Source organism: Caretta caretta, chromosome 15 (genome assembly GCF_965140235.1).
Source record: "Caretta caretta isolate rCarCar2 chromosome 15, rCarCar1.hap1, whole genome shotgun sequence".
Taxonomy (NCBI): domain Eukaryota; kingdom Metazoa; phylum Chordata; order Testudines; family Cheloniidae; genus Caretta; species Caretta caretta.
The window spans coordinates 25,161,906-25,174,219 of record NC_134220.1 but is presented as its reverse complement, the minus strand read 5'-3'; the positions used below and the strand labels follow the sequence as shown (position 1 = coordinate 25,174,219).

Sequence of the window (12,314 nt, the reverse complement as noted above, 5' to 3'; positions counted from 1 at the left end):
CCCATTATGGAATGGGTTCCTATATCTGAGTCAACCTCTGTAGGACCAGAAATGGATGCTGACTTTAATCCAAATTGGGCTCTTTATTTGGAGATGGATAACGTGATTCATCACCAAATTTACTCATTATTATATTATCATTAAAATAATTTAAATATTTTAAGAGGTCTTGTATTTTAAATGTGTATTTTTAACATGAAGAATAAATGTAATGTTTTTAAAAAAAATTCAGAGACATAAATAGAGAAACAGTTATCCAAAACTACAACCAAATCTTGCAGATATTTATGCTTGTGCTTAACTTGAGACAATGGACAGTGCGACCACTTGTTTGATGTCAGTGGGACTACTTATGTGTGTGTGTAGTTAAGTACATGCTTAAGTCTTCTCAGGATCAGGGCCCTAGTCCAGAAAAGATATATTGTAATAGGTTTATGTTATTGCTAACTCTATACATATTTTAAACAATCAAATATTTTTATATATTAGTCATTTTTAGGATTTAGTAGCTTATCAGAATTATACTAAATACCAGTAAACATACTTCGTTTGGGGGAAAAATAATCCCTAAAACTGTGGGAGTTTTCCATGTACAGTCTTTTGGAAAATTTGACACACATAAGAAAGGTCAGTATGTCAAATGCAAGATAATTGATCAGAATTATGGAAATTCGTGTTTGATGCCATTGACATAATAAATATAAATGTTTGTGGATAAGTGAGTTTTTGATCAGAAAGTGGGGGTAAGAGAAAGGATATAAACTTTGTAGTAACTATCAATATATTCCTACCAGCAGGAATTGGAATTTTGTCTGAATAAGAACTGTGATATTGGGCACCTAGATTTTTATATGGAATTGTACAGTCTTTTATGGGAATATACAAACTGTATGTCAGTGTAAGGATTATTTATTTCCTCTGTAAAAGTTATTTATTAAAGGAAAGAATAACCAAAAATATTGTTGTGGCAGAAAGCTAGTTAAAAATAATTCCTTCTTGTCTGTTTGTCTGAACAAACAGGTTATTGAAGAGTTCTACAATATATTTGGTCCTGAACTGAAAGCTGTCACTGGAGATCCAAAGCGCATTGATGACGTATTGCGAAGGGTTGATGGGCTGATTAGTCCTATGGAAATGCTGACTTTTGACCCTTTTAGTATCAAATGTGCCTCTCAGTGGAAATTTGTTATGGAAGATTTTAAATCAGAAGTGCTGGTAGGTAGCAGATCCTGTGCTGGTTATTTCTATAACACCGTCCATCTTCCTTCGAGAATTTAAAAATTTAAACTTAAAATAAATGCAAGCCTGAAAAGTAATAAATAAATAAATAATAAAACAAAAATTAGATAAACATTGCCAAACATTTTAATTTGAAGTTTTGGGAGGAAGCCAAAGGTTATTTTTGTTTGTTTGTTTTACACTTTGCATGTGAACGTAGAGCTGGCGAAAGGTGCTGGTTCATTCACAGCCCTGGAGTCTGAAGCTCTTTTTTTATTGTGCAGTGGCAGAGTTTGCCTTCCTGACACTCACCTGCTAACATGCCTCTCCTGTGATCTCAATGGGAGTTAAGGCTCACACTCCTGGACTCCTTCAGTCTCTCACCTCTCTGCTGAGAAGGCCAGAAATGGTACCAGTTGGGATGGTGCTTATTGTGATGTAGACTCTTGCCCTGTAGGTATTGGGTTGAGATCCAGCGCACTCATTTCCCTTAGGCCATTGAACAGGCATCAGTTGTTTTAAAAAAAAAATCAAATAAAGAGAAGCAAAATTATACTTTAATGTTAGCCCAACGTTACGTGTTTTACACCTAGGCCACTCTCTCTTCCTCCCTTTGTCTCCGCAAGGTTAATCCATAAGCAGTTTTGTTTCTTGACTTGCTGTCTTTTTCTTTGTCTAGGTTATAGAAAAAGAGGCCAAGAACTTTATCGATGAGTCCTTTAAGACCCTTCGATCAGCAGAGGCTGCTTTTGACATGCTCTTAAACTTTAAACACATCCGCTCTCGGGATGCCATCAATAGACAGATGATGATGAAATTTAATGATATTTTGGCACAGTATTGTAAAGAGGTATTTCACTTAAGAATTTCTTAAGAAACACATAAAATTCTCTACCAAGTAGAAGTATCCCTTCTTGAACAATAAATTTATATATCTGTCTAGGGACTTATACGGCACCTGTCACCATAGTGTTTGAGAGTCTCCCAAGTATTTAGAAATAACCATAACAATCTCTCTCTTTTCTTCGCAGCCTGAAGGAGAAATAGCAAGATTAGTATGTAGATATTTGTGTATGTGGTTGTCTGTGTCAGGATACTTATTGTGGGTCAAAGGGAGACAAGGTTTGCATTTAGTACTGTATGCAGTGGGGCCTGTGGTCATTTTTATTTCTTGTGGGCATAAGTTCTACAGCAGATTCTCAAACTGTGGTCCGTGGACCACCAGTGGTCCGCAAGCTCCATTTAGGTGGTCCACAGCGGCCGCACATAAGAGAATGAAGGTCCATCCACCTAATTAGTGAAGCCGCACAGGCATGGCTCCACTGATTAGGTGCCTGGACCCTGGAGAAGACGCACATGTAAGGTGAGGTGATGGGCTTGCAGGGAACAGGGGGTAGCTAGGAGGGGGCAGAGGGGTGAAAAGAGGGGGTGGGGGGAATTTTGGACATGCAGGGCTGTAGCAGCCAGAGAAAGAGGCAACTTTCCCGAGCTCGAGGGCTGTGGCTGCCGGGGAGAGATCCCCCCTCCTTCCCAGCCTCGGCTCGGGGACTGCCATGGTGGGGGAGAGAGGGAGAGACCTCCCTCTTTCCCAGCCCCAGCTCAGAGGCTGTCGTGGCTGGAGAGAGAGGGCACATCCATCGCATTAGAAAGGTAAGACTACTGATATTAAAATATGAGTTGTGTGCTTTTATTTGTAGAACAAAAAATATTTATTATTAAGGTTTTTTTATATAGTGCTTTTATCCAAAGTACTTTACAATAGTTAGTTAACGTACAAACAACGTTTGGAAAGATCATGAAGTGGTCCACTGAGACCCTTAGCAATTTTCAAGTGGTCCATAAAAAAAAAGTTTGAGAACCACTGTTCTACAGTGAAAATTACGTCTCCTACACTCATGAGCCTCCTTGTGCTGGGTGATAGTTCGATAGGAACATATCAGTTGTGGGAGATCAGGGCAATAAAGGGAGCAGTGGGGGGAGGGATAGCTCAGAGGTTTGAGCATTGGCCTGCTAAACCCTGGCTTGTGAGTTCAATCCTTGAGGGGGCCATTTAGGGATCTGGGGCAAAAATTGGAGATTGGTGCTGCTTTGAGCAGGGGGTTAGACTAGATGACCTTCCGTGGTCCCTTCCAACTCTGATATTCTATGATTTCTAAGGTAGTCCAGGCCAGTCCCATGGAGAGCTTTGAATATCAGAGTAACTCCATTCTATAATCTTTGGGGAGCCATTGCTGAGGGGAGAGCATCAGGGTAATGCCTTCAGAGTGAACTGTGTTGCTAAGCAGAGAGGCTGCTGCATTTTGTCCAGTTGAAGTTTTTTCAGGGCATATGCCTTCACTCCAAGAGTATAAATTAGTGGAGGATACATTTAAAGAACTATGAAAGGTACTCTTTATCAGGTCTAAGAGATTTCTCCTGGGAAAAACAACCTCAGTTTACTACTTACTGATACTTTAGATGTTTTTCTTCCCCTGCTTCTGTGGCACCTAATAAAGCATTTGATCTTGAGAGGTCCTGTGTAACTGCAGCCCCCATTGAAATCAGTAGGAACTGCAGAACTGCAGGTGATCAGCACCTTTCTGGATCAGGTTCCATCTCCCCAAATCCTGCCATTTATAAACTCCTTCTAGGGTCAAAATCCCAGCATCAAATGCTCTCCCAACAGGGTCATTTTCCTACAGTATTCGGTTTTAGGAATTGGTTCTGCCACCACTCCATGAGGCATTCTCAGTGATTTTGAAGGGAATTTCACACATGGACCAGTTGCACAATAGTATCCTTAATGTCAGATCCTGCAGTTGTAGACAAATATCTGTGTAGCATATTCATCTTGGCCATTCATCCTGCCTGAGACTTCCTACCATCTCCTTGCCAGCAGTAATATGCACAATAAAACTCATGCCTGCCATTGTGTGCTGATGGTGGCAGAATATGTGCTTGCCAGCTCATGGACTCCCTCTTTGACCAGATAGCACGCCATATTTTATTCGGCAGCTGTAGCTGCCATGATAAGATCATGGCTCTCCTCATGCATTATGTGCACACAACACTACTGCACATGTAATTCCACCTCATCACAGGTGGGGGCTGTTTCATAGCACCTCCTGTGGGGTCAAGTGAGGTACTGCCAGAGCTCTCTGCCTTAGTCCGCAAGCCGTGGCCACCTGCCTGGAGCAGAGCGGCCCATGCTGAAAGCTTGGTGTCAGGCTCTAAACAGTTAGCCATATTCTGAATTTGTTATCTTTGTTTATCTGTTCCCTTAAATAAACAAACCTCAAAGGCAAGTGGTAAGTTGCAGTGCTTGAAGGCAAGGCCCTGACCTTGCCCATTAGGTTCTGAGCTGGCACTGAGGTGCACCTCCTCTATACCCATCTTGCCCAGCACTCTCTCTCAGTAGAAGCCTGCAAGCCTTCTTAACTGGTTTGCTGGCTCCAATCGGTCAGTGTCTCCTTAGGGCCCTTCTAGTCCTCTGGCGGGTTGAGTCTTATTGGTAGCCTGGCTTAAGTGGGTTTTCCTTGAGAAGAGGGGTGTCAGGGTGCTGATGCCTCTAGCAGGGGCAGAGAAGGCCTGATAGATCCTGTCACACACCTTTTTCCACCTTCCAGGTGAAGTCAGGATTGATCCCTTGGTATTGAAAGCTTGTTTTTCTTTTTGTATGAATAATATTAGGATGACCATTTGAGATTGCTTATATGATTGAAACCAAAATATGACCACATGTATGTATGGGTGTGCATGTGTGTGTAATATATAATAAATAATATAATAATATAAAGTTATATCCTTTTAATAAAAAAATGCAAGAACATCAAAAGGACATTATGTTTAAAATGAAGTGCCATCTGACTGGGAATATCAAAAGTGAAATGAGCACCTATTGGTGAAAATGCAGAAGGGCAAATAATTCTAATTAGCTTAATCCAAAATAAAGATGCCATGGAAGTTTTTAACAAACTGTTAGTGTTCTGCTGCTGGAATTAGCTATTGATCCTTGTAATATGTGCTAGCATGTGCTAGAGATAGTGGAGATGAAAGGTGATGTTTCTGATAACTCTATACTGTTTCGATTCTTTTATAGATTGAGATAGTTAATAATATCTTCATCCAAAACCTCAGTAATCCACCTCTGTACAAGAATCATCCTCCAATGGCTGGAGCAATATATTGGTCACGATCCCTTTTTCATCGTATCAAACACACTATTATTCGGTTTCAAGAAGTAGAGGAGTTGCTGGCTAGTGAGCGTGGCAAGGAGGTATGTTGGTTTCATTGGTATTTAATAAAGAAAGTAGTACTTTGCACTTCAATAGCACTGTTCATCCAAATATATACAAGTGCTTTACATGCATTAATTAAGATTCATGGCATGTTTGTCTACATAAGTATTGTGATACAAAACATATTACAAATGGGGAAACTGAGGCACGGATTGATTGTGACATCTCTGGGTGTGTCTCAAAGAGGCAGTAGCAGAGTTGGCAATGGACCTTAGGAGTCTACAGTCTCAACCCCCTGCATTAACCACTAGACTATACTTGCTCCCTTATTTAATAAAAACAAATATTAAAAACTATTTTAAGTAGCCCTGTTCAGACAAGAAAATGTTGGCTCTGTCTCTATTATAGAGTAAGATGAATGGAGCTGAATTCTTTCTTACAGGTAAAACAAAAGTATCTGGAAGTGGCTAAGAGAATGAAAGAATATGAAGATCTGAAATATGATAATTGGAGGGACTGGACTGAACAGATGCTCCCAGTACTATTGAAAAAAACCCTGCTTGCTAAAGTCCATCCTTCTGGGACCATAGTCCAAGCTAATTTGGAGCCCTCCGATCAGGTGAGGGGAGGAAGGGTCAGGTGTCAATCTTCTGCTTATTCACTGATTTGTAGCCAAGTTACTGATCAGGTGAGATTTTCTCAGAGTGGTTTCTTAAAGAGAGGAACTGAGTTGTTTGCGGGAAATGTCGATACTTCTGAATTCAGAATTATTTGGGGATCTGACATGGGCTGTCATATTTGTCACAATTGTTGAATGACCTGGCAGAAGCATAAATTATAATGTGCTTTGTGCCACCATTCCTGGCAGTTCTATGTAGGACATGCCAGTACTTTGTCTTAATATGTCTGTTTTGCTCTGAGCACATTATTCAGGTGCTGTAAAAAATAGTAAGTATTTTCCAACAGCCCCATCTTTACTATATAGAGATTTGTGCTGTGCTCACTGCAGGATACTCCACTTAAAAGGGCAACTTGATTCCCATGTACTTCTGGGTGCAATCCAAAAAAATCATGAAATTAACATGAGTTTGCTGCCATCACATTGTTCACTCTGCTTGTGTGTTATGTGTCTTTCCCCACCCTGTGTCTGCCTTGTCTATTTAGGTTGTAAACTCTTTGGGACTAAAACACTGGGTTTTCCATTATGGATCGTTGGGACAGCATATGGGGGGAGTATTTGTTCTATCTCTTATGGTCCATTTTAAATTAAGAGATAGTTGCATTTAATTCATGAAAAGAAAGTGCTGAGTGTGGCAGCCAGTCTGAAACGCATTTCACAGCTAGCCCTGAATACCAAGCCTGCTGTGCTATATGACACAATTGAATCGGTCTGTTTGCCTTGAAAATGCCCCTTGAAGGTAATCGTTTCTTTGATTTTTAGCTGTCTGACATGTCCTCTCCCTCATTCATGCTGCTGTTTCTCTTCTGTGCTGTAGAGCCTGCATTCTGAAGAGGTTGACACCGGGGAGAAGTGGAGCCGTTTCGCAGTCAATTTTTCTCCCAACCTCCAAGAGGTTATCAATGAAACAAAATACATGGAGCAGCTGGGATTTCCAGTACCTGAAATAGCAAGGAATGTGGCCCTGCAAGAGGACAAATTTCTTAGGTAAGGATATAAAATTTGAACATGCTCTATGTTCTGACTGAACTTAATGGCAATACTCCTATTGACTTCACCCAGAACAGGAATGGGCCCTTTGTCATCAAATTTTAAAAACACGAGACCCTGTAGTCATTGTTATGTTTTCTTGGAACTTTGCACAAATAATCTTTCCTTTGGTGCTGTCTGCTTTCTGAATTATGTATGATGAAATCAAGCAAACAAAACACGTGGTAACCCCCCGAGAAAAATATGAAGTAAAGAAAAACATATACTATACTGCTATGCACTGTAACATTCCTCAGCCACTAGGAGACCTCAGTTTAATGCCTGACTCTGCCACCAACTTCCTGTGTGACCTTGGGCAAGTCACCTAGGGCAGATTTTCAAAGGTAATAAGGCACTAATGATGCAGATAGGTGCCTACTGGGATTCTCAAAAGCCCCCGACACCCATTGATTTCACTCATGTGCTTTGAGTTGAGCATGTTTTAAATGCTTTTTCTGGATTGGCACTATAGGAGCCAACCCAATGCCTGTTGAAATCAGTGGAGTCTTTCCATTGACTTCATAGAATCATAGAACTAGAAGGGACCTTGAGAGGTCATCTAGTTCAGTCCCCTGCACTCAAGGCAGGACTAAGTATTAACTAGACCATCCCTGACAGGTGTTTGTCCAACCTGCTCTTAAAAATCCCCAATGATGGAGATTCCATAACCTCCCTAGGCAATTTATTCCAGTGCTTAACCACTCTGACAGTTAGGAATTTTTTTCTAATGTCCAACCTAAACTGCCCTTACTACAATTTAAGCCCATTGCTTCTTGTCCAGAGGTTAAGAAGAACAATTTTTCTCCCTCCTCCTTGTAATAAACTTTTATGTACTTGAAACCTGTTATCATGTCCCCTCTCAGTCTCGTCTTCTCCAGACTAAACATACCCAATTTTTTCAATCTTCCTTCATAGGTCATGTTTTCTAGACCTTTAATCATTTTTGTTGCTTTTCTGTGGACTTTCTCCAGTTTGTCCACATCTTTCCTGAAATGTGGTGCCCAGAACTGGACACAATACTCCAGTTGAGGCCTAATCAGCACAGAGTAGCACAGAAGAATTACTTCTCATGTCTTGCTTACAGTACTCCTGCTAATACATCCCAGAATTATATTTGCTTTTTTTGCAACAGCATTACACTGTTGACTCATATTTAGTTTGTGATCCACTGTGACCCCCAGCTCCCTTTCCACAGTACTCCTTCCTAGGCAGTCATTTCCCATTTTGTATGTGTGCAACTGATTGTTCCTTCCTAAATGGAGTACTTTACATTTGTCTTTATTGAATTTCATCCTATTTACTTCAGACCATTTCTCCAGTTTGTCCAGATCATTTTGAATTTTAATCCTATCCTCCAAAGCACTTGCAGCCCCTCCCAGCTTGGTATCATCCGCAAACTTTATAAGTGTACTCTCTATGCCATTATCTAAATCACTGAAGATATTGAACAGAACCGGACCCAGAACCGATTCCTGCGGGACCCCACTCATTATGCCCTTCCAGCATGATTGTGAACCACTGATAACTACTCTCTGAGAACAATTTTCCAACCAGTTATGCACTCACCTTATAGTAGCTCCATCTAGGTTGTATTTCCCTAGTTTGTTTATGAGAAGGTCATGCAAGACAGTGCCAAAAGCCTTACTAAAATCAAGATATACCATATCTACCGCTTCCCCCTATCCACAAGGCTTCAATAGCATTGATGTGTAAAGAGGATGACAGAGAGGTGATGTGCCAGTAGTCTCTAAAATTGTAACTAAATTGTTAACCTTGGGAAAACTTCCAGTGTAGCATCTGGGTTCAAAATTAGGTTTTCAGATCTTCTAGGCAATACCCTTATTGTAATGTTTTGCATTATGCTTGTGACTCTCTTTAGATACACAAATGGGATGAAACAGATGTTGGATCACTATCACAAATTAATGGGAACACTAAATGAAGCAGAAATCCAGCTTCTTGATGATCACATTCAAGAGCTTTGGAGAGTATTTAGATCAGGGTACAAGAGACTCAATTGGAACTCCTTAGGTAATAGAGATGATATTTTTAAAATGTCCTTTAGATATTAATTTTCACTAAAACATCTCCCAGGCTATACATTTTTTTTCTCTTGTCAACTTATAGCAGTTTGTTATATCTAAAATGCTGAGCAGAAGTGAATACAGCTCAAGATCAAGGATGTCATAAATTGCTAATAGCTTTGGTGCACAGTCCAGATTTAGGAATACAGACTGTTACCCTGTGGAAAATATGGTGTAGTCCGTTGGCCTGACCCAGTCCTTGTTAAAGAAGTACATACTAGTCTTCCCCAATGAATATGGAATTGAATCCCCTATACATGACATGTTAATGCAGTTACCTTTTGGTCTTAGAAGGAATGTGTATTGCACTGCCTACATTGCTCTTTTAGAAGCTTAGATTGGCTAATTAATAAAAAGGGGGTGTAAGATATGTTGAAGGAGAATAAAATGGACACGTTATTTTCAAGGTATTGGTGACTATATTGTTCGGTGCACCCAAGCCATTGGGAAGTTTGAATCGCTTGTACATCAGATTCATAAGAATGCCGAAGATATAAACAACAAGCTTTTATTAATAGAGTCAACAAATCTATTTAAATCCCCACCTTTGAAAAATGAGGATGAACTTCCTGGTAGGTCTTATATTTTGTATTCTCATTTCTCAGCTTTGTGAAGTGTCTTACTGAAGTGGTGTGCTTGCTACACCTCTTTTATTGTTGCCAAGAGAACACGATATTAAGTACTTCCCAAGGCTAATTACAGTACAGTGTCATAGTACAGTGAAGGGAGTACAAACATAGCTTCAATATCCCCTCTGGTGGTGGTGAGACATGAAGATCTACATAGCAGTGGATCTTTTAACCGGTAACTGCCTTTCTTCTGGTCATCCGTGTCCTGGCCTTTCCCCTACCTCCACCATGTGCTGCTGTGTGGGGGCTTCCTTGGTGCTGGAGTCCCCTATATACAGTCTCTCCTGCCCTCTTGTGCAGCTGTACTGCACAAGTTCTGTCAGGGAGACTGCAGTTATACAGGGTGGGGCTGGAGCGGCTTCTACTCATTTGTGAAATTCAGTCATCACAGCAGGTCTTCCAGTCGTTAATGTGCACTAGTGGAGTTTAGCTATTTCAGAATGTCTCTGATAATTAAAAATGTTACCGCCATATGTAAAAATCTCGGTCTGAGTCAAGTTTGGGATTCTTGAATCTGTACCCACCAAAAGGTCTGAGGTATTGATATAATAATGAAGATATTCTAAATTAACTTGCAAGATGAATTTACTGTTCAAAGATAAATCACAACTAATTATTTTGTTAATCTACTGTTACTATTACAACTAAATAGTGATAAATAATAATTTTCTTTCATAAACTTTTACAGGAGTGAAGGAATTCTTTGAGTATATTAAGCGCGAAAGATCTAAAGATGTGGAACACATTGTTAGAAAGTATGTTGCCATTGGACCTTTGCTAACAAAAATGGAAGGGCTGGTTGCCAACACAAACACTGGCAAAGCTTCAAAACTAGCACCCTATTATGCATTTTGGGAAAATAAAATTTATCATACATTGACACAGTTAGTTCTGAAGTAAGTCTAGTGGATTTACTGTCTTGCATTTGTTTAATAGATTTCCTGTCTTGCATCTGTTTATTTTTTTCAAATCAGTTGTTTTTAAATTCATAGATGCTAAAATGTAATCCATCCCCCCTGTGATTAGGTGTTCATTTATTCTTTTGCGTAGAGACTGTCCAGTTTGGCCAATGTACATGGCAGAGGGGCCAATTGCTGCATCTACAAGCTAATTAGGTCACATTGTTAGATTTCTAATAGGATGCATGTAGACATAGACATATTTAGCATTTACTCTTTGGCTCTCTAACACTACAGGTAAACGGGTTAATAATTCTAGTCTACTTAACGTAGCTTTGATAGCTATCTACAAGGAATGGCCCTGTTTACCATTGCAATACCCTTTTGGTATGTTCTTAAGGGTTGCTTACAGGTCAACCAGCTTGCTGATTTTTTTACCCTTCACTGGCCCAACTTTACACCCCAAATTCACTTAAAGCACCCAGTCCATACACTGCTTGAAACATGAGTGCTTTAGCTTTTACTCAAGGGCTCAAGAAATGTTTAGAAGGGTACTATAGAGAACTCTAATTCTGTATAAATGGGTATTATTGTGTTCTTGGTAGAAGAAGGGTTAAGGTACAATTTCTGCAGGATGAAAAGGCTGCATTCAGCATATATCAGACATAGTGTCTGGGAGTTTGAACACTGCAGGCCAGATTCATCCCTGCGAGGCTACCCATGTCAGCAAAGGGTGAGAAGAATGCAGGCTTGCATCTTCTCTATTCTGGGGCTGCTAGGGGCCAGTGTGAACCCCGATGCAGGCTAACTTGAATGCCTTTTACAGTTGCCCCTTGGGCCATTTTAGGGGTTCAGAATCACTGGGTGTAAAAGCACACTGGCTATACCTCCTCCAATCCTTGATCCACACTATTCCTCTTATTCTACACGCTCAGCCTGCTCCAGAGTGTGCCCCCTGTGGTGGAGAGCAGCTGTGGAGCTGACTAACCACCTGGTTTTAGAGGCATACTGCACCGGGGCGCTCAGAGAGTGGATTATGCGTTTGCTATAGCCCCATTGTGCCAGTTAGGCTGGGCCAAAGGGCAGTTCTGCTGTATTCTGGGAATGTTTGTGAAATCAGTTTACCAGAGTTCAATTTCTTGCCTGTTTTCTTGCAGACCCCTAAGAGTTTACCAATCAAACCAGTCTATACATGGCAGTCTGGGACAAGTTCTGTCCTCAGATGCATATGTGGGCCTCCCACTGAAGTCAGCATTGAATGGCTTAATTGGGAGCGACTTGCATATCCGACGGGAGAGTTTGACCTCATGCCTGCAATTCTTGCTATTTATTGTCACATATCTGTGCCTATCTATGAAGCTATAAAATGCAGGATTAAGATTGTCCAACTTTTTTTTTGCAGGAATTTGCAGGCTTTTAATGCAGCTGTTCTTCGGGATGTCCCACTATTCCAAACAGAAACTATTTTATCTGCTCCTGAGATAATCCTGCATCCTAATGCCAGTGAAATTGACAAAATGAGTGTTCATTGTATCAGAGACTGTGTTGAAGTCACTAAG

The 12,314-nt window shown here is 40.5% G+C and overlaps 1 protein-coding gene across 2 annotated transcripts in view; it reads left to right on the top strand.

The window, feature by feature from the left end:
• Positions 1–12,314, top strand: part of DNAH10 (dynein axonemal heavy chain 10) — a 110,407-nt gene that overhangs the window by 24,777 nt on the left and 73,316 nt on the right. For both annotated transcript variants that reach the window (XM_048821400.2, XM_075120029.1), the window contains exons 11-19: positions 1,021–1,215; positions 1,898–2,068; positions 5,297–5,473; positions 5,878–6,054; positions 6,932–7,101; positions 9,023–9,174; positions 9,635–9,799; positions 10,545–10,752; positions 12,158–12,314. In XM_048821400.2, the coding sequence (XP_048677357.2) occupies positions 1,021–1,215; positions 1,898–2,068; positions 5,297–5,473; positions 5,878–6,054; positions 6,932–7,101; positions 9,023–9,174; positions 9,635–9,799; positions 10,545–10,752; positions 12,158–12,314 (1,572 nt within the window). The remainder of the gene's footprint in view (positions 1–1,020; positions 1,216–1,897; positions 2,069–5,296; positions 5,474–5,877; positions 6,055–6,931; positions 7,102–9,022; positions 9,175–9,634; positions 9,800–10,544; positions 10,753–12,157) is intronic.